The 22,377-nt window shown below is 35.3% G+C and overlaps 1 protein-coding gene and 1 long non-coding RNA gene across 3 annotated transcripts in view; one reads left to right on the top strand and one right to left on the bottom strand.

Moving 5' to 3' along the window:
• LOC148163550 (uncharacterized) overlaps nt 1-22,377 on the top strand; it is a 178,127-nt gene that overhangs the window by 25,088 nt on the left and 130,662 nt on the right. For both annotated transcript variants that reach the window (XR_015768955.1, XR_015768954.1), the window contains exon 3: nt 7,830-7,932. This is a non-coding gene — a long non-coding RNA (uncharacterized LOC148163550). The remainder of the gene's footprint in view (nt 1-7,829; nt 7,933-22,377) is intronic.
• Nucleotides 1-22,377, bottom strand: part of PNPT1 (polyribonucleotide nucleotidyltransferase 1) — a 44,318-nt gene that overhangs the window by 6,576 nt on the left and 15,365 nt on the right. The window contains exons 9-23 of the mRNA XM_088026528.1: nt 21,046-21,232; nt 19,915-19,966; nt 19,491-19,548; nt 17,946-18,042; nt 17,390-17,492; nt 13,701-13,771; nt 11,727-11,763; nt 9,516-9,582; nt 9,345-9,434; nt 8,156-8,209; nt 3,251-3,357; nt 2,259-2,330; nt 2,107-2,170; nt 723-806; nt 319-402 (exon numbers count right to left, since the gene is read on the bottom strand). Coding sequence (XP_087882654.1) covers nt 319-402; nt 723-806; nt 2,107-2,170; nt 2,259-2,330; nt 3,251-3,357; nt 8,156-8,209; nt 9,345-9,434; nt 9,516-9,582; nt 11,727-11,763; nt 13,701-13,771; nt 17,390-17,492; nt 17,946-18,042; nt 19,491-19,548; nt 19,915-19,966; nt 21,046-21,232 — 1,227 coding nt within the window. The remainder of the gene's footprint in view (nt 1-318; nt 403-722; nt 807-2,106; nt 2,171-2,258; nt 2,331-3,250; nt 3,358-8,155; nt 8,210-9,344; nt 9,435-9,515; nt 9,583-11,726; nt 11,764-13,700; nt 13,772-17,389; nt 17,493-17,945; nt 18,043-19,490; nt 19,549-19,914; nt 19,967-21,045; nt 21,233-22,377) is intronic.

The raw sequence follows: 22,377 nt of genomic DNA, 5'->3' as shown, positions 1-22,377 counted from the left end.
AAAAACATGTCAGTGTTGTATTCTTTTCTCTTATTCTTGCATATCTCAAACATATTTTTTGAACACAATAAGAGATGAAATGGCAACTTATGTAGCCTACCATTAAAACCCTCAAACTTGGGGTGCCTGGGTGGCTCAGTTGGTTAAGTGTCTGACTGTTGATTTCAGCTCAGGTCATGATCTCAGGGTTGTGAGATCGAGCCCTCAAGTTGGGGTCCATGCTGGACATGAAGCCTGTTTAAGATTCTCTCTCCCCTCTCCTCTTTCCCCCTCCCTCTCTAAAAAAAATAAAACCCCCAAACTTTATACAACTCTTACCTGTTTCAGCCTGAAGCTTTTTTAAATGATATCCACCTGGTCCCACAAATTTTGCCCGTTTTGATAATGGAACCTGAATAGTTTCTGAAATGCGGTACAGACAAAATTGTAAATAATTCAAATACATATATGAACCTAAAACACATCTTGATCAGTCAAGATTTTTTTTGTCAGACACATGTAAAAATATTTCATGGGAAATAGAAAAATAGTTACTTGACTAAAGTTTCTGAAAGTACTAATGCCTAAAAATATCTCCCCAAATTTAAAATATTTTAACTATAGAAATAGTTAAAATATTTTTGTTTTGTGTATGAAGTTAAAGGAAATTTAAATATAATAATATACTTTCATATATTAATGTTTACCTTATCACAGAATAAATAATAACTTTAGTCCATTACCTACAACAGGTCCATTTTCTTTTCTAGATGCTCGAGATTTTGAAATAGTTTTGTTCATAATCTGTAGTATCTCCTTCTTTGCCACTATAAGAGATAAAAACAAAAATTATACTACAGTTGACCCTTGAACAACTAGAGATTAAGGATGTCTACCCCTGCATCAAAAATTCGTGTATAACTTTTGATTCCCCAAAACTTAACTACTAATAGCCTACTTATTGACTGGAAGCCTTACCCGTGACAAAAAACAGTTAAGTAACACATTTTGTATGTTGTATCTATTATACTCTTTATTCTTACAATAAAGTAAACTAGAGAAAAGAAAATGTTAAGAAAACCATAAGGAACAGAAGATATATTTACAGTACTGTATGTATATTTATTGAAAAACATTTGTGTAGGCATGGGATAGGGGGCTGGCCTTGGGATGGCAAAGTTCCATAGCCTGGTGGCTTAGGCTCAGCAGTGGCAACCCCTGGGTGGCCTGCAGGCTGCAACAGTTGCGTGGAGGCATAGTATAGCTGCCTCATCTGCCTGGACATGTACCACTGGCCCATGGCCATACACTGGCACCTGTGGCTACATGTGAGTATGCTGGTCTCCAGGAGGCCCTGAGGCCAAGGTGCTGTGGTGGGGAGTGAGTCCCCTCCCAATCCCACAGGCACAGAGGACTTAGTGCAGGGACGTCCTATGCAGTGCTGTCCCTGCCCAATGGGCTTGTTTTTCCACTTCAGCCCAGGCTTCTGCTGGCCAGCCCTGGATGCTCAATGGGACCACCTTCTCAGTACACTGGGTGATCTGCAGCCCTGCCCAGTCATGGCCCCTCCCCCAACCCCCAGGGGCTGCTAATTGCCTCAGCAGGCCTCTTAGGATACTCAGTGCAGTGGGCATGACCTCCGTGCCAGCTGCCTTTAGTTGGTCTGGTGGGATGGGCAGTAGTAAATAAATGACTTGCTGTTGTAAATAAACGCTTTTGTTGCCAACTCTTTAATAAAAACAGTCTATGTATAAGTGGACCCATGCAGTCTGAACACACATTGTTCAAAGGTCAACTGTATATAAAATAAATGTGATAAGATAAAGCAGTATTCTTAGTTTTTATAGAGTAAAATCCAAATTCTTTAACTTAGTAATCAAAGCTCTTCATGTCCTAATTACCTTTACAATTCTTACAGTCCCCTTTCTCCATAAATCTTATCTTAGTGACTTAACTTGTAAAAATTGAATTTTCTCTGGTCTCTCATAAAGGTTTTTACATGAAGTTTCATTTTCTAAAGCAGTATTTTATAATAAGCCCATTTTTAATATGCCTAATGGGAATTATAGTTGCCATGAACAAATGAACAATGATGGAAAGAGAATCAGGCACACTGGCTTAACTTACCTGAGGCTTGTTGAATGGCCTCCATTACAATTTTTATTGGTATTCCAGGTAATTTAATATCAGCCTAATGTGGAAAAGTCAAAAAATTATATAAATATTGATTCATGACATTTAAATATTATAAAAGTGAAACAAAATAGGCTTTAAAATACCTGTAATGCAGTTATTCCCTTATTGGTGCCGGCTATTTTGAAATCCATGTCACCATTGTAATCTTCAATTCCCTGGAGGAATTTAAGAAATGATAGTTTTTTTTTTTTAAGATTTTATTTATTTAACAGAGAGAGAGAGAGAGAGAGATAGCAAGGGCAGGAACACAAGCAGGGGGAGTCGGGGAGGGAGAAGCAGGCTTCCCGCCAAGCAGGGAGCCTGATGCAGGGCTCAATCCCAGGACCCTGGGATCATGACCTGAGCTGAAGGCAGCCGCTTGACGACTGAGCCACCCAGGCGCCCCAGAAATGATATAGTTTTAAACAAAAAATTCACCCAGTCACTATAGAGGAATTTTAAAAAACAGCTGTGGCAGTAAACCATGTCCTCTAAGACTAAATACAAAGAAGTATCTTCTACATTAACTACTGCTTCTAATTTGTGGCTTTTTTTTTTTTTTAATAAAGGAAGTATAGTTTATTTTTTTATTTTTATTTTTTTTTAAAGATTTTATTTATTTATTTGAGAGAGAGAGAATGAGAGAGAGAGCACATGAGAGGGGGTAGGGTCAGAGAGAGATGCAGACTCCCTGCCGAGCAGGGAGCCCGATGGTGGGACTCGATCCCGGGACTCCAGGATCATGACCTGAGCTGAAGGCAGTCGCTTAACCAACTGAGCCACCCAGGCGCCCCTAATTTGTGGCTTTTTAAGTTAGAAATGTTTCATTAGAAAATCACTTTAAGGTCATGTTGCCCCCCCCCCCATAAATGCACAGGGATTCATTTATGATCACCCTAAAGTAAGCCATTATGGATATTTATACTGTCATATATATATTTTAACTCACATCCTATAAAATCCAAGGCTAATATGCAGAGGAGGAAAGTAAGAACAAGGACCACTATTTCTCAACTGTTATTCTAAGCATCCAATGCTTATAAAATGTGCATCATCATCTTCACCACAGAATATTTGAAAACATGGATATACTTACCAGAATATCTGTCAGCAAACGATAATCTTCTATTTCACCCTTGTCAGGACTGTTTTTGGTGACCAATCCAATTGCCACACCTGCGATAGCAGATGAAATTGGAACACCTGTAATTGAGAAAAAGAGCTTGTACATAATGTGTACATCAGCCTAACACATATTTATCATTCTGTTGATATTTATTTTAATGTAAGTAAGTGGTGTTTTAAATTTGACATCATCAGAACTAAGCTGGAAAGGTCTTCTACCTACCTCATTTCTTCTTAAGCACATGATAAAAGCCCCTTAAAACAATTCTAAACAGGTAATCACTGTTCTCACAAAAACCTCTATAAAAATAGCAAACTTAACTCTTAATGGAATCCATTTGTCTTTTTACTTTTGGTATATTTATCTTCTTTTTTTGGAAAAGTAACCATGTTATTGGTAAATCCTTTCAGCCTAAAGCCCTCAGCTCACCTTTCCATGAAAACCATCAGTAGGTTTTTTTGTGTGTGTGTCCTCCCAGAAAATTTGTGCCCAAATATGAATCGAAGTGTAATCTTTTATTTTCTTTACTTACGGAAGCATAGTGAGTGCACTCACTATTCTGCACCTTGCGTTTTTTCACTTAATAACATACCTTGGATATTGACACATAATGCCACACAAAGTTCCCACCTTATTCTTTTGAATGGCTGCTTAGTACTCCCTGAATGGATTTATAAGCCACATAATAGAAGTGGGATTACTGAGTCAAAGAGTGTGTGGGTTTACATTTATTATAAATCCGTCAAACTACCTTCCAGAGTGTAGCATTTTATATTTTTACCAGCAGTATTTGAGGGTGCCTGCTGTTCTACTTCCTTGTTAATTCCTGTCAAACCTTTTGACCTTTGTTACATAAAGGGTAAAAATGGTAGCTTATTGTTTTTAATTTGATTTTTTATAAGTGAGATTAAACTTTTTTTTAAAATGTTTACATACTGTTTATTTTATTTATTTATTTATTTAGGCTCCATGCCCAGTGTGGAGCCCAATGTGGGTCTTGAACTCACAACCCTGAGATTTAGACCCAAGCTGAGATCAAGAGTTGGACACAACCAACTGAGCTACCCAGGCACCCCTTATATTTCTTTTTCTTTGAATTGCCTGTTCATGGCCTTCAACCATTTCCCTACTTGTTTGCTAGTCTTTTTCTTAATGATTTATAAAAGCTCTTTCAATATGGACAGTACATCTTTGTTAAATACAAATATATTAAAGGAAATATATTATTTCCTAGTCAATTGACTTTGTTTATTGTGATTTATTTTCCTGTACAGAATTTTAAAAGTTATATGCAATCATGGTTCCTGGATATTGCAAAAAAAAAAAAAGGTTTTTCCTAATATTTTGATAAAATCTTCTGTGTTTCATTTTTTTACAAAACATCTAAGGTTTTATCACTTGGAACTCATCTGTTACAAAGGAGTGTGGCGGGGATCTCATTTCATATTCTTTAAGCAATCTCACTTATGCTCATGGTTTTTAACCATAACCTATAATATTGATGACCTAAAAATCTCTCTCTCCTGCCTGTTTCTCTTTTCTAATAAGCCCTAGATCTGTATAGCCAATTTGCCTATTGGACATTTCCAGTTAAATGTCCCCAAAGCACCTTATATGTATGTACATATATTCAAAATGATCACACCCAATAAATCCTTTCTGTCTTGCCTTTCTTATCTTGGTTGAATGCAACTAAGACACTCATGCCAGAATCAACAGTTCTTTCCTCATTTCCTATATGAAGTCACAAAGATCTGATAGTTTGTCCTTTAAATTTTTTTATAAAGTTGTCCTTTCCCCTAAATACTGAAACATCCATTGCTGCTCCTTTAGTCCAAGTCTGCATTATTTCTTGCTCTGACAACATTCTCCCTGTCTGGTTTCCCCAATTTTAGTCTCTCCCCTCAGTTTCCATTCTCTCCCACTTCATCCTCTAGGTCTATCACCTAAGCTGAAAAAATTACCAAAAAGAAAAATCAGATTCAAATCACACTATTCCTCTACATAAAATTCTCCTGAGTTCCCCATTATCTGCTTTCAGGAAATTCCATTTATTTATTTATTTATTTATTCATTCATTCATTCATTCTTAAAGATTTTATTTATTTGACAGAGAGAGACACAGCGACAGAGGGAACACAAGCAGAGGGAGTGGGAGAGGGAGAAGCAGGCTCCCCGTCAAGCAGGGAGCCCGATGCGGGGCCCGATCCCAGGACCCTGGGACCACGACCTGAGCCGAAGGCAGATGCTTAACGACTGAGCCACCCAGGCGCCCCATGCTATCAGGAAATTTTATACATGTTCTTTGGTCAAAAACATTTGGGAAGGGCGCCTGGGTGGCTCAGTTGTTAAGCGTCTCCCTTCGGCTCAGGTCATGATCCCAGGGTCCTGGGATCGAGCCCCGCATCGGGCTCCCTGCTCTGCTGGAAGCCTGCTTCTCCCTCTCCCGCTCCCCCTGCTTGTGTTCCCTCTCTCGCTGTGTCTCTCTCTCCCAAATAAATAAAATCTTTAAAAAAAAAAAATTTGGGAAATAGTGCATATCCTAGAGATTCAGAATTCACATTAGCATATTAAAGTTTATTTAACTCATATTAAATAAACCTGCTTAATCCTGCTCAAATGTACTTTATAATAGAATGATTTTTTTTCATGGTATACAATAATCAACATCCAGCAGGAACAGTACTCATAGAATACTGGGTTGTGAAATATTAGCTTTAAGTTCAAAATCCTTAACATAACAATGACCTTTAAAATCTGGTGCCAATTTATTACTTAGTTTTTTCAAATACATTTCAGAAACATACCATACTGCTTCAAAACTTTGCCCATGTTGTTCCTTTCACATGAAATATGGGCCCTGCTCCTAATGACAGATCAACTACTTAACCTTTAGAACCAGATGAAATGTAGCTATCTCTATGAAGCTAATTGCCTTCAACCTAATTCTTCATACATATTGTACATATTTGTGTTACCTACCTGAATTTATCTTCTTGATCTATTAGTATGTTTTTCGCACCTGTAAACCTTTTAGAAAATGGGTACCATTTGTATCCCTGAAGCAAGCGCCTGATGTGAGGAATGATAAGCACTCATGTGTCTGAGTTGAATTGCACACATTTTGTTGGCTTTTCCCACAGGACTTGACAGTCATTCTTGTCAAATTCAATTTTTTTCTATTTGGCTTCTTATTTTTTATCCTGTTAACATTTTTTTTAGAGATCAAAATTGTCATTTAACATATCAGTCACCCATTCTTTTTTAGCAGTATCCTTTTTATCAGTGGGCCAGTGTTCTAAGTCAATTCAATAATAAAACCATTGACAGGATTTAGAAGGAAAATTCCTCAAGCATTCCACTTGACCAAACCATCCTACTGATCAGATTCGCTTGTTTCCTCTACTCATGCTTCAACCAGTTATGAAGGTGCACCTATCATCCATCTCAATTTCTGTATCATTTACAGAAAAATCATGAGCTGCCAAACTGACTCTAGATATACGGTATAGGCAGCAACCCCCCTCCCAGCTCCAAATCTGCTAATGTTTTCCAAAGTGGAACATTATTTTACGACAGGATTTATTTCAAATGAGTCCCTTCTGGTCCCTTCTCTTCACAGAGAAGAGACCTTCCTAAAAATGCTTATAAATCTTTTTTTTTTTTTTTTATAATCTAAGAGTTTTATCAAGGGTCACTGTCAAGTTCACTAGGTTATGCTTTACAGAAAATGCCTTACTTTCTTTCAAAATTAAGAACTTTTTGTGTCCTTAGTGTACTAGTTTCTGATTTTTCAAATACTGCCAACACTGGTCAGTTATCTCATCCTGAAGTTCTCATCTTTACTTAGGTTGGGTTTTTGTCTAGACCAAAAGATCTGAATTCATTTAAAGCAGTTAAAGACTCTCTTATGATCTCTTTTTACTCTTTCAGTTCACCTTTTTGAGAATATATTGTGTTTTCCAATATGAAAATGTAAGACTGACTGAATGCAAGCTCCACTAGGACACGGACTGTGTTTTGTTCATCACTGTGTCCCAAGGGCTTAGGTCAATGCTTGGAAGAGGGGTGGCATCTAGTAAAGATTGGGTGAATGAATGCATGAAGGTGAAAACAGAAAAAGTATTTTACCAGCAACCTTAAATATCAGCTTATGTTTTTCTGGCACTGAACACAACTAGAAAAGCACCTTTAGGGTTTTTTTGCTTTGGCTTAAGTTTTCATCTTTCTAGACAGTGTTATTATATATTCACATGATTCTTTTATCTTATCCTTGGTTACAGTACCCTTTCTGTCTTTCTGTTTTTCTGTACTATAAATGTGTGAACTTAGAAGGAGCTCCTTGTAGCCTCTTGAGTATCTTTAGGTTCCTTTTCTCTTTCTTCTTTAACAGCATCATTGGTGTTCCCTTTTGGTGTTTCAAACGGAGATATACTGAACCTCTTACAGTCTTTCTTCCTAAAATTCTGTGTATCCTTCTGTGGGTGGTATTGTTCTTCTCATGCCTTGCAAATTGATTGGAAGATTACATGGTTACTTTCCTTTACAGGTCCTAAATACTTCTGCCTGCTGGTCCAAACTTTGTTGGTGAATGGAATCAACTGCAGAACTCTTTACCTTTTAGAAGGTGAGAAAGCTCACTGATTACCAAGGTAAGTAAATAATTTTAGTGTTTTCCCTTTTGCCAAAGATAAGAATTCTAGTAATTACCTGTATGGTTGAAGCGGTACTTTATAACTATCTTGTTCTGGCCTGGTTTGGTAATCTGTAATTTGACTTCTCCAGGTCTTACCAAAATCCAATTTTAAAGAGATCTTATATTTTTTACTAATCAAATACAGATAAAGCATTAGTAGTTTTGACACATAACTTTACCTGCATCCATTAACGCTAAACTTCCACCACATGCAGATGCCATTGAAGATGATCCTATAGAAACAAAAAATACTTGCTTTTTAATATACTGATTTTTTTAAATGTAGAAAACTATTACTGTTGGTTATTTCCTTATAAATATTCAGTATTCTTTTTAAAAGCAATTAAGGCAAGCTCTGTTAAACCACCAACTATAGGACTATACAGTCCAGTATGATAGTCATTAGGTAATGTAGCTACTAAATTTAAATTAATTGAAATAAAATCAGTCCCTCAACTGCATAGCATAGAGATAACTTCCATCATCACATAAAGTTCTATTGGACAGCAGTGCTATAGATTCTAAGAAACCTCCCAGAAAAACCACCATGCCTCTTTTGTTGCTTAATCAGAAGGTAGTTAAAGATACAGGCTCTGGCTCTCTCACTGGACCCTAAGTTATAGCCTAGTCACACCCTATAGAGAATAGAAAGTCTCTAGTTTAAATTCAGAGGATTTTTTTGTTGTTGTTGTTTTTAAGTATCTGTGACCATCTCTGTGACCTTTCCGTCTCTAATGGCCATACCCTGCCTTGACCTGGATACTTAATTTAAATTTAAATTTGATCTTTTAAAATATATTTTTAAAAGATTTTATTTGAGAGAGCGAGAGCACAAGCAGGGGGCGTGGCAGGCAGAGGGAGAAGCAGGCTCCCCACTGAGCAAGGAGCCCAATGCGGGACCTGATCTCAGGACCCTGGGATCATGACTTGAGCCGAAGACAGACGCTTAAGTGACTGAGCCACCTAGGTGTCACTAAATTTGATCTTTTAGTCCAGCCTCTCTCTGTGCTGTCTACTTATATCTGTGATACTTGACAGGTGTCCCCTGCCTAATGTGTCACTCTCTTTTGGCCCTTTCTCTCTTGAAGCTGGCCTTGCTCGATGGTTTGTTTCTAAAAATAAACAACCCAACTGTATCTGTTATAAAAGATACATAAAGAGAAATATTTGTTTTATATTGCTTTCAAAACATCTTATTAGCTAAGAACAGAGATTTAGATAGTATATGATTAACTAAACACATTTTTCTTTTGTCATGGACTCGGGCACTGTGGTAATAAGAATAATGTAACATTAGTTATGGAAAGTTAAGAATATAACAGGAGTTCTGGTCTTTTGACTAGGGGAAAATTTATTTTAATATCCTACCATTTGACTCTAGGACTTCAGATGTTACTCTTATTGTGAAAGGAAAATCCTTGGGGATAACAGGATGCAAAGCTTTCTCAGCAAGAGCACCTAAATTAGAACAGAAAATAATAAGCATAAATTTACTAAGTCCCCATAAGAATACAAGAAAGGTTATAGATTTGTACTCACCATGCCCAAGTTCTCTTCTATTCACACCAGTGACTTTGCCAATTTCATTAGTGGCATAAGGAGGAAACTTAAAAACAAACAAAAAAGGATACATAAACAGCTGACATGGAAAGATATCTAAGATATAGTACCAAAATAATAAAAGAAGTTACAAAAGAGTAGAATCCCATTTTTTTTAAAGTTCATTTATATACATAGAAAATGTCTGTATAGCTGGAATATACATCAAATTACTAAAAGTAACTATTTCTAATGTGTATTTGAACCAGAGTGGGAAGTGGATGGTTATGGGGATCCACAACATAAATTTCTATAATGTTTAAATTATTAACAATGACGAAGTATTATATATTTATAAGAAAATTATATACAAATTTAAAAAGAAATGCACATTGAGGAAACAGATCTTCTCCAGTAAGTGTTTTCTTTTAGTCAGAGGTTGCAAACTACTTTATTTGACCAGTACAGTGTCTCAAAGGAATATGACTTAGTTCAGTCATTTAAAATATTGGGAAATATCCCATAAAATTTGGAATTCCAGTTTCTCTAAGAAAATATTTGTAAAAAGGAGTAATGGTACATGAATCTTCAAGCCTCTGGATCTAGCAGTCAATTTTCAGGATTGCAGTCAATTTTTAGGAGATAGAAAGAGAAATTTGTTGGATTGCGCCATGAGTGTGTACTCAACACCCCGACTGCAGGTCAAATGGCTCTGGGACTTCAACAGACAGACTGAAAAGAAAAGAACGTTTTGGAGGAGACCTATAGATTAAAAGAGATTTACAGAAATATCAAATTTTTAAAAAATGGACAAGATTACAGTGTCTAGGGAATGTACACTAGAAATGCAAGGAAGTAATTACTATAAAATTTAGGAGAGTAGTTACTTTCAGGGAAAGAAGGGTGTTGAGACTGGGATGAAAAGCATGGAGGGATTTCAGGGGTGACTGGGAACATTTCTATTCTCTGATTTTGGTGGTGGTTATAAGGGTCTCTGCCTTATAAAAACTCATTACGCCATCCTTTGTTTTATAACATTTTCAGTATCTGTTTTATTTTTATTTTATAATAAAAATTTTAAAAATGAAAGGATGTAGCAATAACAGCTCATATCCTTTTACTGTCCCCCTCCTTTACTTCTGTTGCCAGTAATCAGCTACAGGTACATTTTTCACAGCTGCCCTTTTTATTATTTAATTTTTTTAAAAAAAGATTTTATTTATTTATATGACACAGAGAGAAAGAAAACAAGCACAAGCAGGGGTAGTGGCAGGCAGAGGGAGAAGCAGGCTCCCCACTGAGCAAGGCGCCCAATGTAGGGCTTGATCCCAGAACCCCGGGATCATGACCTGAGCTAAAGGCAGACACCGACTAAGCCACCCAGGTGCCCCCACAGCTGCCCTTTTTAAAGACTGCCATCCATGTGCTGTGCAGCTCATGACAAAGGATATGCTTTACTCATTTATAATTCCTTTCTGGCTTCTGCAGCATCTGAGTATATGCAGAACAGGATATTTATAAGGGACTCAAAATCTGTGAAAATCCCCAGGTTTCTGTATATTCTCTATTAATTATAGCATGCACAACAAAATTGAGATGTTGGGATTCTGGGCAGCCAACAATGGGTACTCAACAGTGAGGTGACTTGCTACTTTTACATTAGCCTCCCAGCGTATATGCTCCAGATACTAAAATTAAAGTGCTATATGTCGTGTCTAGTGCCTTAGGACTTAGTTGTAAATGAGGTCAATCACAAACTCAGTAGTTTCACATAGTAGTTTAATATTAAATACCACAGAGTTTTTTTTACTACTAATCAACTGAGTAAAAATATGAACATTTAAATGAACTAAAGGGAAGAGGTGATTTGTCATTTGAGGTATTTGAAAAGCCCCACTTTTGTTTTGATACCAGTGAATGGGTACAACTTTTTCTTGACTAAAATAAAATTGTCTACTATACTTTAACTTTTATGTCTGATTTAGAACATGAAGTTAGTGATTGAAAACTATGACATTTCTCTAAATTCCCTTCTGCATGCAATAAAAGAACATGCCCAAATCCACCTTAACAGATATATAAAACCAGCATAGTAAAATGTTAATAGTAGAACCTAGGCAGTGGGCATATAGATATTCACTCTAAAGTTCTTTCAACTTTGCTATATCCTGAAAAGTTTTCATAAAATATTGGGGATAAAATTTATCTTACCTCATAATGCAGCATGAAATTTTTATCTTTTATTCCACTATAAACAAAAAGCATAATATTAAAAACATCATATAGATACAAAAAAATAAGTTCAATAAGCAACTAAAAATTTAAGGGGATTTTAAAAAATAATTACATATTAAAGAGAGTTGGTCTGAAATTGAAAACCAGAAGAATTAGAAGGATGAATGTCAGAGACAGTATTTTTTTCTGGGGTTTTATGAATGAATTTTACAAAGATTTAGGAAAACAATTTTGCTTCAAATAGAAATACTTATTCTTTTTTTATTTTTAAAGATTTTATTTATTTATTTGACAGAGAGAGATACAGTGAGAGAGGGAACACAAGTAGGGGGAGAGGGAGAAGCAGGCTTCCCTCTGAGCAGGGAGCCCAATGCGGGGTTTGATCCCAGGATTCTGGGATCACGACGCTTAATGACTGAGCCACCCAGGCACCCCGAAATACTTAAATATTCTATTTGTATACTAAGACAGTAGACATTTATTTTTAAGCATTAGTAACTACTGAGAGACTCTTAAATGTTATAAACATATTAGTTAAATCTCAGAATTATGATCTTTCTCCCATTAGTATGTGAAATGAAGATCAGTAACTGAAATGCTTTGGAGGGGGGAGAGCAACCAGGAGATCAGACAGGCAAAGATTTTTTTCAGGGTTTGAAATGAGAAATGGGAAATGTTATGACTGTATCTAGAACAATGGGGAAAATAAGGATGAGAAGAAATACAATTCCTGGAAGCAGGAAACCAGACTTAATCTTTAATTGAGGCATATACAGGGTCTTAGCAAAAATAGTGTCCCCGTTGGGTGGGTATAATTACTAAAGGCACCTCTCTGTGCAAAGGCTTGAAAAAGTCCTGAGGTAGGGCTGAATCTGCATAACCATAAACCACAGTGTTGGGAAGAGAAGTCTAAAAACCTGACTACAGAAGACTAAAGGAATAACAGATTTTGGTGACTAGAGAGAAGGAAGTGGATCATTAGTGCAGAGCCTGCATTTTACAAGAGGAAACCAAAGGCCAGCATGGCTGACTGATATGTGCCCTCTCATTTACGTAGGTTACAGACCTAAGATTAGAACATAAAGAGGTACCCTGGCCAAGGCCAGTGCTCTTTCTTATGAAGCTGTGTTGCCTTTTAGAAGAGAAAGGAGTCAAAGTGAGGAAGGGCAGGGCAACCAAGTTTGGGCTCAGATGGGAATTTAAAATACAAAGTTTAAGAGCTCCCCCCAAAAGGATTATGATTACAATAACAATCTCGCCTATACACACAGCTGCATTGTCAATTTTATCAGATATGTGAAAAACAATTAGTGATGCTATCCTGAAGATACTGGGGGTTATCCTCATCAGTTGAGCAGTAGGAAGAGGGAGGCAGTCTTATGGTCTTCTGAGACCCTTACCAAGAGAAAGGGAAGCAACCCTGGTAGGCACTGAGCAAAGAAAAGAACTGTGGCTGATGCAGTAGTGCTGGTGAGGACTGTAACATAGATTCTCATCATCTGAAATTGATGAACAAGATTTTACTGCTGACTCTTTAGGAACAGAGGAAGAGAGACAAGTATTTCTGAACATAAATTTCAATGTGGCTTGGGTTTAAGTAAGGCTTTTTTTACTTAACAGCCTCCAGATTCTTTTTAGCAACTGAGACTCTTGCTTATGTATTTGCTCTCTTGTTTATAACAGAAAAACCTACCCATATCTGTCCTGAGGAATGGTTCTAGAGACAGAGACGAAACTGAATGTACCCACATTAAAAACACCTTAAAAATCACTATTATGTAAACAGAAAAATAAAGTACAGAGATAATTGGTTTAAAAAAGTAATATTAATAATACATTGTATGAGCTTCAATTATATACTGGAATATCGTAACTTACTTTAAAACATAGCAAACATATGTTTTAGGACATACTAACATACTTTAAAACTTACCAAAAAACATAACTTACTTTATGGCTGTTATAATTTGGTCTGACTTCATACTGGATTCTAATGAATCAAATGTAACAGTGCAAAGCACCTACAATAATAAGAAAAAACCTGTCAGGCTTTAATTTACTAACAATGAAGAGGAAAACTAAAACTATTTCAAAAACCCAATTAGCTATTAAAGAAATGGGATAAGTGAATTCTATACAAAGCTTGCCATGCTACTTAATACAGTAAACATTTATTCATTCTATAAATATGAGAGTTATGTGCAAATCTCAATAATCCAAAGGTCTAACATCATAGACTACATATGTAAAGCACTGTATTAGAAGTACTGAGGGAGGACAGGAAGAGGAAGGTATGTTTGTAAACCTGGCTATAAAGGGAGACCCAATAAAGGTCCAGCCAGGGAGGGAAAAATAAAAGAAGATGGGATCAGAGAGGGAGACAAACCGTAAGAGACTCTTAACTATAGGAAACAAACTGAGGGTTGCTGGATGGGGGTAGTAGGTGGGGGGAATGGGTAACTGGGTGATGGGCAGTAAGGAGGGCATGTGATGTAATGAGCATTGGGTGTTATATGCAACTATGTATCACTGAACTCTACCTCTGAAACATAATATACTATATGCTAATTAATTGAATTTAAATAAAATAAAATTTAAAAAAATAAAGTAAAGGTCCAGCCAATAAAACTGCCTACTTAAAAAAAATCCAATCTTCTTTGGAGGAACATAATGTAATCCAAACTCAGCAATGCATCATTCACAACATCCAAGATACACCCTACAGAAAAATAGGAAATGGTACCCATTCTCAAGAAAAAAAATAATGAGTAGATTGCCCCGAGCTAATTCAGATGTTGGATTAACAGACAAGGATTTTCAATAGCTCTTATAATTATGCTCAAAGATACAAAGAAAAACAAATGGAAATTCTAAAACTTAAAGATACATTATCTTATGATGGAAAGGAGATGACAAGAGTCAATGAACATGGAGATGGATTAACAGAAATTGTCAAGTCTAACGAACAAAGAAGAAGGGGTGTGGGGTGAGGTAGGGAAAATATATCCTCAGGGACCTGTGGGACAATTTCCAAAGCACTAACATATATACTTACAATCCCATAAGTAGAGATAAAAGATTAAGGTAGAAAAAATATTTGAAGAAATTATAGCTGAAGTCTCTAAAGTTTGTTGAAAGACACAAATTTACAGGTTCAAGCTCAGGAAACTATTAGTATGATAAATACAAAGAGAAGTACACTTTTCATAGTTATATTGTTGAAAACCCAAACAGAAAGAAAATCTGGAAAGCACCCAGATGAAGACAATAAATAGAAAACAGGGAACAATGATTTGAATGCATCCTTTTTATTTGGAAAAAAATAATAAAAAAAATAAAAGAGTGGAACATTCTTTTAAGTGCTAAAAGAAAAAAGCATCAGCCCAGAATCTAAATCTTGCAAAAAACATTCTTTGTACATAAAGGCAAAATAAAGACATCTTCAGATAAATAAAATACAAGAATTGTTGTCAGAAGGCCCACAGGACAATAGTAAAGAAAGTCTTATCAGATTGAAGTAAACAGTACTAGATGGAAACTTGAATCTCCAGAAAGAAATACAAAGCGTTTAAATACATAGTCAATAAAAAGACTATCTTTTCCCTCTTAATTTCTGAAAATACATGATTATTTAAAATACAAGTTATAACACTGCCTTGTGGAGTTTATGATATGTAGATGTAACTCATAAAACAACTACAACATAATGTGTGAAGTAGTACGAAAAGTTAAGGATATATACTGTATTCTCTATAGTAACCACTAAAAAAATAATGCAAAGGTATAGCTAAAAAACAAAGAGACATATTAAAATTGAATTTTAAAAAATATTCAGTTAATCCAAAAAGAAAGCAAAATAGAAAAATAAAAGGGGGGGGCAAACAACATATAATAAAATGACAGGCTAAATTCAATCACATCAATAATTAAATTGAACATTAATGAACTAATAAACACTCTTAAAAGGCTGAGATTGTCAGAAGAGCTAACAGAAGTATGCAGGATATCTTAATGGAGTTATTTTTAAAAATTTATTAAAAGGCATAAAAGAAAACCTGAATCAAGAGTGATACTGTTTATTGAAATCACTGTGACTTAAACTGTAAAAATAAAATTTCTCTCAAGTTAATTTATAAATTCAGTGCAATACCAATCTAAAGAAAGATTTTTTTTCCCCAGAACTTAATATAATACTAAAATTCAAATGAAGGAACAAATGTACCAGAAGAGCTAAGACAATTTTGAGGGGCAGGGGAGAATAAAAAAGGGAAGATTTGCTTCTCATCTATTAACATACCTGCAAACCATAGTAGCTAAAACAGTGTGACACTGGCCCAGGAAATTCACAGAACGATGGAAGCCAATATAGTTCAAAAACGTGTTTATAAACTTTGAATATAAATTGACATTATAAGTCAACAGAAAAAATGAATTATTAGTAAATGTGTTGTAAAATTGGCTCACTCTGGAGGTTTCCATCTCACACCATAATCTAAGAGTAAACTCCAAGATAGATTAATGGTCTAACAGCTACAACTAGAAAGTTAATAGAAAAACTAGATGCCTAATTTTGTGACTTTGGGGGTAAGGAAAGATTTCTTGAATAAGACTTTAAAAACACAAATCACAAAATAAAAAAGGGAAGCATTAACAACATCAAAACTAAAGATTTCAGGTTCACTCTAGACAAAGAGTAGGCTACCACAAGCAAAGTTAAAAGGCTTACAATAAAGAGGGAGATAATATATTCAAATTCTGGTTACTGGAAAGGATTAATGTTTAAAACACATAAAAAAATCACTTAAAAACAGGAAGAAAAAAGGATACAACCAGATAATTCACAAAAGAGCAAACCTGAACCAGGGCCACCATATTGCTCAAGTTCAGGGACACTATCCATGTGACAAGAGAGTTCTGGAGGGTGTGCAGGCCCCCAGGGTATGATTTATGCAGTGACCATGTTGACTGGCTATGATATAAAGGGATCCTCAGCCTCAATAGGGAAATACAAATGAAAGCAAGGAATACCACTTGGTCCCAATTTGATTGTCAAAATTAAGGTAGTAATTAATATAAGAAAAAGGAAGAGGTATAAAGCAAATACCATACACAAAACAATGGATACACATGTATGTTAAATACAAGAGAATAGGTGCTAATGTAAGGGAAAAGAATAGGACTGAGGTATAGGCTAAATAGAGAAAACAAATGAGGGCCCTGAATAGACCAAAAATAGACGATATGCCATAAACTAAATTTTGTGCATCAAGAGATACGATAAAAATTCTAGAAAATGCAAACCGATATACAGTGACAAAAGCAGATCAACAGTTGTCTAAGGAATGGGAGGGGAGCAGGAAGAAGGGATTATAGAGAGGCAGGAGGAAATTTTTGGGGGTGATCAGTATGTTCATTACCCCAGTTGTATACACGTGAAATCTATTAAACATACACTGTAAATATGTGTAGTTTCTTGGATGGCAATTATACCTCAAAAAAGCTGTTAAAAATATTTTTAAAAAATCAGGTATTAACAAATTCCATATGATAAAAATCTAGTGTCTACATAATGTACTTCTATTAGATCTAATTAAGCAACCCAGAATCAGCAAATAATTACAGCATTTTACATGTGTTACCTGTGTTTGTCCCCTCTGAAATAATGCTGATCCATGAAGAGTTTTAAACATATCTACCTCACAATTTATATTCCTAAGTGAAGTCAAATCTCGACCATCGCACCTATAGTAATAAAGAAATATGTAAAGCAGCGTTCAAAATCAGAAATATCACCTATTATCTCTTATTCCTACCAGGAACTTCTCAATCCCAATTGTGTATCATATCACCTGTGGAACTTTAAGAACTTTAAAAATAATACAGGTACCCGATCCCCACCCTAAATCCCACTGAATCAGAATCTCAAGTTGTGACCCATACACTTGTACTGTTAAAGAAGTTCTACAGGCAATTCTGACGTGTATTCAGGGTTGTGAAGCACTGCTCTACACATAAGTCCCATAGAGAAACAGTCAGACACATCCACACACTCTTCAACACCCATTTATGAAATATCATAATTCTTTAATGTTCACTTGAAAAAAAAAAACAGTTCCTTGCTTTGTGCAAGTTGCCACTTTCAACACAACTTACAGAGGCACATACTTCAATTCCATCAAAAAAGGGTATATTTACCTTTTGTATTCATTCAAAATAATACTTCTAAAAACCTCCTTTGCAACAACATTGAAGGATTCTATTATTTCATATGCATCAGCCTCTGGAAATTTTTCTATAGAAAGAAAGACAAACCAAAAGTTTTCTCTTTTTGGAAGATAAGATTTCTCTTCAATTCATTGTATCAAATCAGTTATGGGAGTAAACCAAGGGAGTTGATACTGAACTATTTAGTCCTCAAGCAAACAAAGTAGATAAATCAAATATTCTCAAGTAGGAGAGACACAAGTATTATTATACCTCAAACATATTGTTATTGAGAACTTAATTTGCTTTCTACCAGAACAACAGTGCTTTGTAATTAGCTTTCTATTGTATTATGTTACTAACAAATCCAGCCATTTTATGACAAGGTCTAAGTGACACTTTTAAGTTTAAGAGTAATCACCTTCAACGTTTTACCTTAGGAACTTTTCTCTTAGTCTGAAAATAGAGAAATAATTTGCTTTATACGTTACAAATCCCTACTGGCTGCCTTTTTAGTTAACATTTATCAAATTCTTTCAGGACCCATGTACTATACATGTTTTTTTAAGTGCCTTTAATCTTTGTAACAACTCATGAGGTATATTCTATTCTTACCACCATTCTAAAGAAGAAAATACAGGCTTAACAAAGTAAATTGCCTGAGATCACACAGGCAGTTGACAGATACAGCTGTGATCTGAATACATGTCTGTCTGCCTGCCTAGGCTTATGTTTTTAAATGTTAAGCTACTTTATCAACTGATTCATGCCAAGTCTTAAGCACTGTTCTCTTAAGCATTTGTTTAATTAAATATAATTTCTAGAGAGCTAAATTCTCTAAAATCTAAATTTTACAATTCCACATATTAATAACAGCATCAGTTAACATTTTTTGAATACTTGGTATGTGGCAGGCACAAATTCAGATGACTTACCTATTTACTCACCATAAACCAGATATTATCAGTATTACAGTTTCACAGATTAAGAACTCAAGAATTTTAAAGTTATTTTTCAGATTTTCAAATGACATGATACAAATTTTCCATCATAGAGTATAAGAACTTGATCCAAAAAAGATTGGGACTACTTCACATTCAACATTTACTGGTGCCTACTCTCAGGTGCAGTGCTGACTACATGCACAGAAGTTAAAGATTTTATTTATTTATTTATTTTAGAGAGAGAGAGATAAAGAGCAAACATGCATGTGTATGAGCAAGGGGGTGGGGGGAAGAGGGAGAGAATCTCAAGCAGACTTGGCGCTGAGCCCCACGTGAAGCTTGACCTTATGATTCTGAGATCATGACTTGAGCTAAAATCAAAAGTCGGATACTTAACTGACTGAGCCACCCTGGCGTCCCTCACAGAAGTTAATTTAACAGTAACCTTGGGATGCATCATTATTGCGAGTTTACCAAAGATAAAACTAAGGAACAAGGAAAATAACTGATTCTCTAAGGTCTTACAACTGAAATTTAAAAAAATCCATTTTTCCCTTTAAATATTTATTTAAATTAAAAAAGCAAAGTTTACCTTTTAGTTGTTCCTCTGTATCTAATCTTATCTTGTTAACAGCTTCATCTCTGGAAATCTAAAAGAGATGTGAGCTGAGGTGAGGTTCAGTATCCATGGCCATATTTAACATTTCTATTTTTACATTATTATACAAATAACACATTGTAATAGTACTCAGATTTCTCTACTGGTAATATTCTTTAAAAGATCAGAGCTAGATAATGATTTACAAGAAATATTACCTGTTTAATTCATTCAAATATATTTACACACTACCCTAAAACTTGCATTAATCAAGGAGAATGGAGAAGCAAATAACTAGGCTTCTCTTTAGCTTTCTGTTTAGAGATTTTTAATAAAAATTCATAAATAAGATTATGTGAATTATGACAAAAAAGAATTGCCAGAACAATTATATAAGACAAAATTCAGGTATACCTACTTTATCATGTTCATAATCGGTAAAAACTGCATAGAGTCTTCCCATGGCGAGTCTATTTTAAGCACAAAATAAATGTCAGCATAACAATCTTATTAATAGTATAACAATACTATTATAAAATTGCAATATTTAATAGTAAGCTAAAATATTTAATAAGCATTTTATAAAGAATTTTAAAAATGTGTTTATTGTTAACACAGCTAATCAGTTTACTATTTATAATATAGTATACCAAATTTCTTTCTCTCCATCTGTCAGGGAAATTACTCACACATGGTACTATGCCCTCTCTTTTTTTTTTTTTAAGATTTTATTTATTTGACAGAGACACAGTGAGAGCAGGAACATAAGCAGGGGGAGAGGGAGAAGCAGGCTTCCCGCCGAGCAGGGAGCCTGATGTGGGGCTCAATCCCAGGACCCTGGGACAGTGACCTGAGCCGAAGGCAGACGCTTAACGACTGAGCCACCTAGGCGCCCTGCCCTCTCTTCTTAATTGTTCAATTTATTTCACCTTAGATTTTTCTTACACACAAACTTTCTCTCCCCACTCTTTAACTTCTTGCTTTTTTCTAGTCTATCCACTTCGGCGGTTATTGCAGGCAACTGTTTTGTTGGGGATAGTTTACATCTCTTTAGTCTCTGATGGCTGCAAGACTGATACTAAGGGAAATATTAACTTTTTCAATTTATTTGAAATAAAATGAAATACTTTTCTGGTAATTTCATTCATACTTACTGAGTGCCTGCTTATGTGCTGGCACTATTTTAAGCACTGGGCACACAGAGGTGGTTATACTTGATTTCTTTCCAAGAACCTCAACAGTTTCCTTAGATATTCAAATATCTTATGATTTGTTCTTTTTTCCTTGACACAGAGAGATATGCAGATTATCTGAATCTTAACCAATAAACTCCTTCCCCCTTTCATTTGAGATTCAAACTTAGGCCCTTGAAGTGGGAACTGGGTTTATCCTTTTTAAAGCATTAGATTGGTATTTATGGCCCTCAATTTTAAAATAGAAAAGTGCCATATAGGAAGTAATGCATGGACTGTGCTTCCATGGGAAGTTTTTTTCTGAGAGGAAATTAAATCTGGTAACTTCAAATTTTCTTTTGTACAGATATTCTTACTTATGAGTGTGTTCCACAATCTCTGGTGAAGGGGTAAATAACTTCTGAGGTGTCCTCTTGGTAACACCAATTTCTTTTACCAACTGCTGGATGCCCTGAATTATTTGTTGGGTATATTTTACCCCCACTTTAATAGCGTGGCAAAAGTCCTGTTGTAAAATGTTCTCCGCAGAGGCTTCCATCATCACTAAAGAGGGGAAAAAAAAAAAGATTGCCATTGAATCTTTTACCAGTATAGCATTTTTAAGCACCTTGACACGACATAAATACTACAGATCAGTTTTGCTTATTAATGGTAAATCTACCATGCATACTTATTAAATAAGTTTTGAGATATAATTCAAATACTATAAAATTCCACCTTTAAAGCATACAGCTGCATTTATTTTTAATATGTATTTAAAATGAAATTTAAAAATATCAGCATAATAGGAATCCAATAAATGTTTTCTGTTTAACAATGATTTGATGTGAACTCCTACTTAATTCTGTCATTGTCACATTGTCTAATGCTTGCACAGGTGGAGGGAAATCTTTTGCAAAATCTTTTATGGTTTTATGATAGTAAAACTCCTGTGTAAAGCAGGGAAGCTCCAAGTAGCACTTCTAGCATGGTATCCAGTAAAATCTGCTATTCAGGTTTGGCTTCGGTTTCTTGCCAGGCCGCTGGATTGCTGCCTACTCATGTCATTTCTGGCCCTTCTCAATTTGTACAGCCAAAGATCATGTAATGCATAGGTAACTATCATATTTAATATTAACCACATCATGTTGTCACTAAGATTTATTATTATCTAAATCATCACTTGCAAAGCTTCTAGGTATAATATAGAATGAAAAAAATCTCCTTATGTGCTTTGTATTGTATGTTGGAATTCCAACAGCCAATTGAAGCCGACCTGTGAAACTAAAACAAAAGATCTAACATTTGTGTCATCTGAGTTCCAGAAAGAGAGGATAAAGATGGTAGGCTGAAAAGTACTAGAAAAATAATAGCTGAAAACTCCCCAAATTTGGCAGACATAAACGTACAGATTCAAGAAGCTGAGTAAACCCTATATAGGGTAACCCAAAGAAATACATATCCTAACTAAACTTCTGAAAACCGAAGACAAAAAAACCCTTGAAACCAGCCAGAGAAAAACACAACTTCATCCATATGGGAAAAGCAATTAAAATAACAGATTTATTATTGGAAACCATGCAGGTTGGAAGGGAGTGGCATAATATTTTTTAGGTGCTGAAAGAAAAGAACTGTCAACCCAAAATCCTATACCCAGTGAAAATATTTAGGGAATAAAGGAAAGAAGGAATGCATATTTAGGAATGAAG

The sequence above is a fragment of the Eumetopias jubatus genome, unplaced genomic scaffold, assembly GCF_037043125.1.
Source record: "Eumetopias jubatus isolate StellerSeaLion01/CBP00866 unplaced genomic scaffold, mEumJub1_p1.0 scaffold_9, whole genome shotgun sequence".
Taxonomy (NCBI): Eukaryota; Metazoa; Chordata; class Mammalia; order Carnivora; family Otariidae; genus Eumetopias; species Eumetopias jubatus.
Note: the sequence above shows the minus strand (reverse complement) of the source record. Positions and strands in the feature narration are given on the sequence as shown.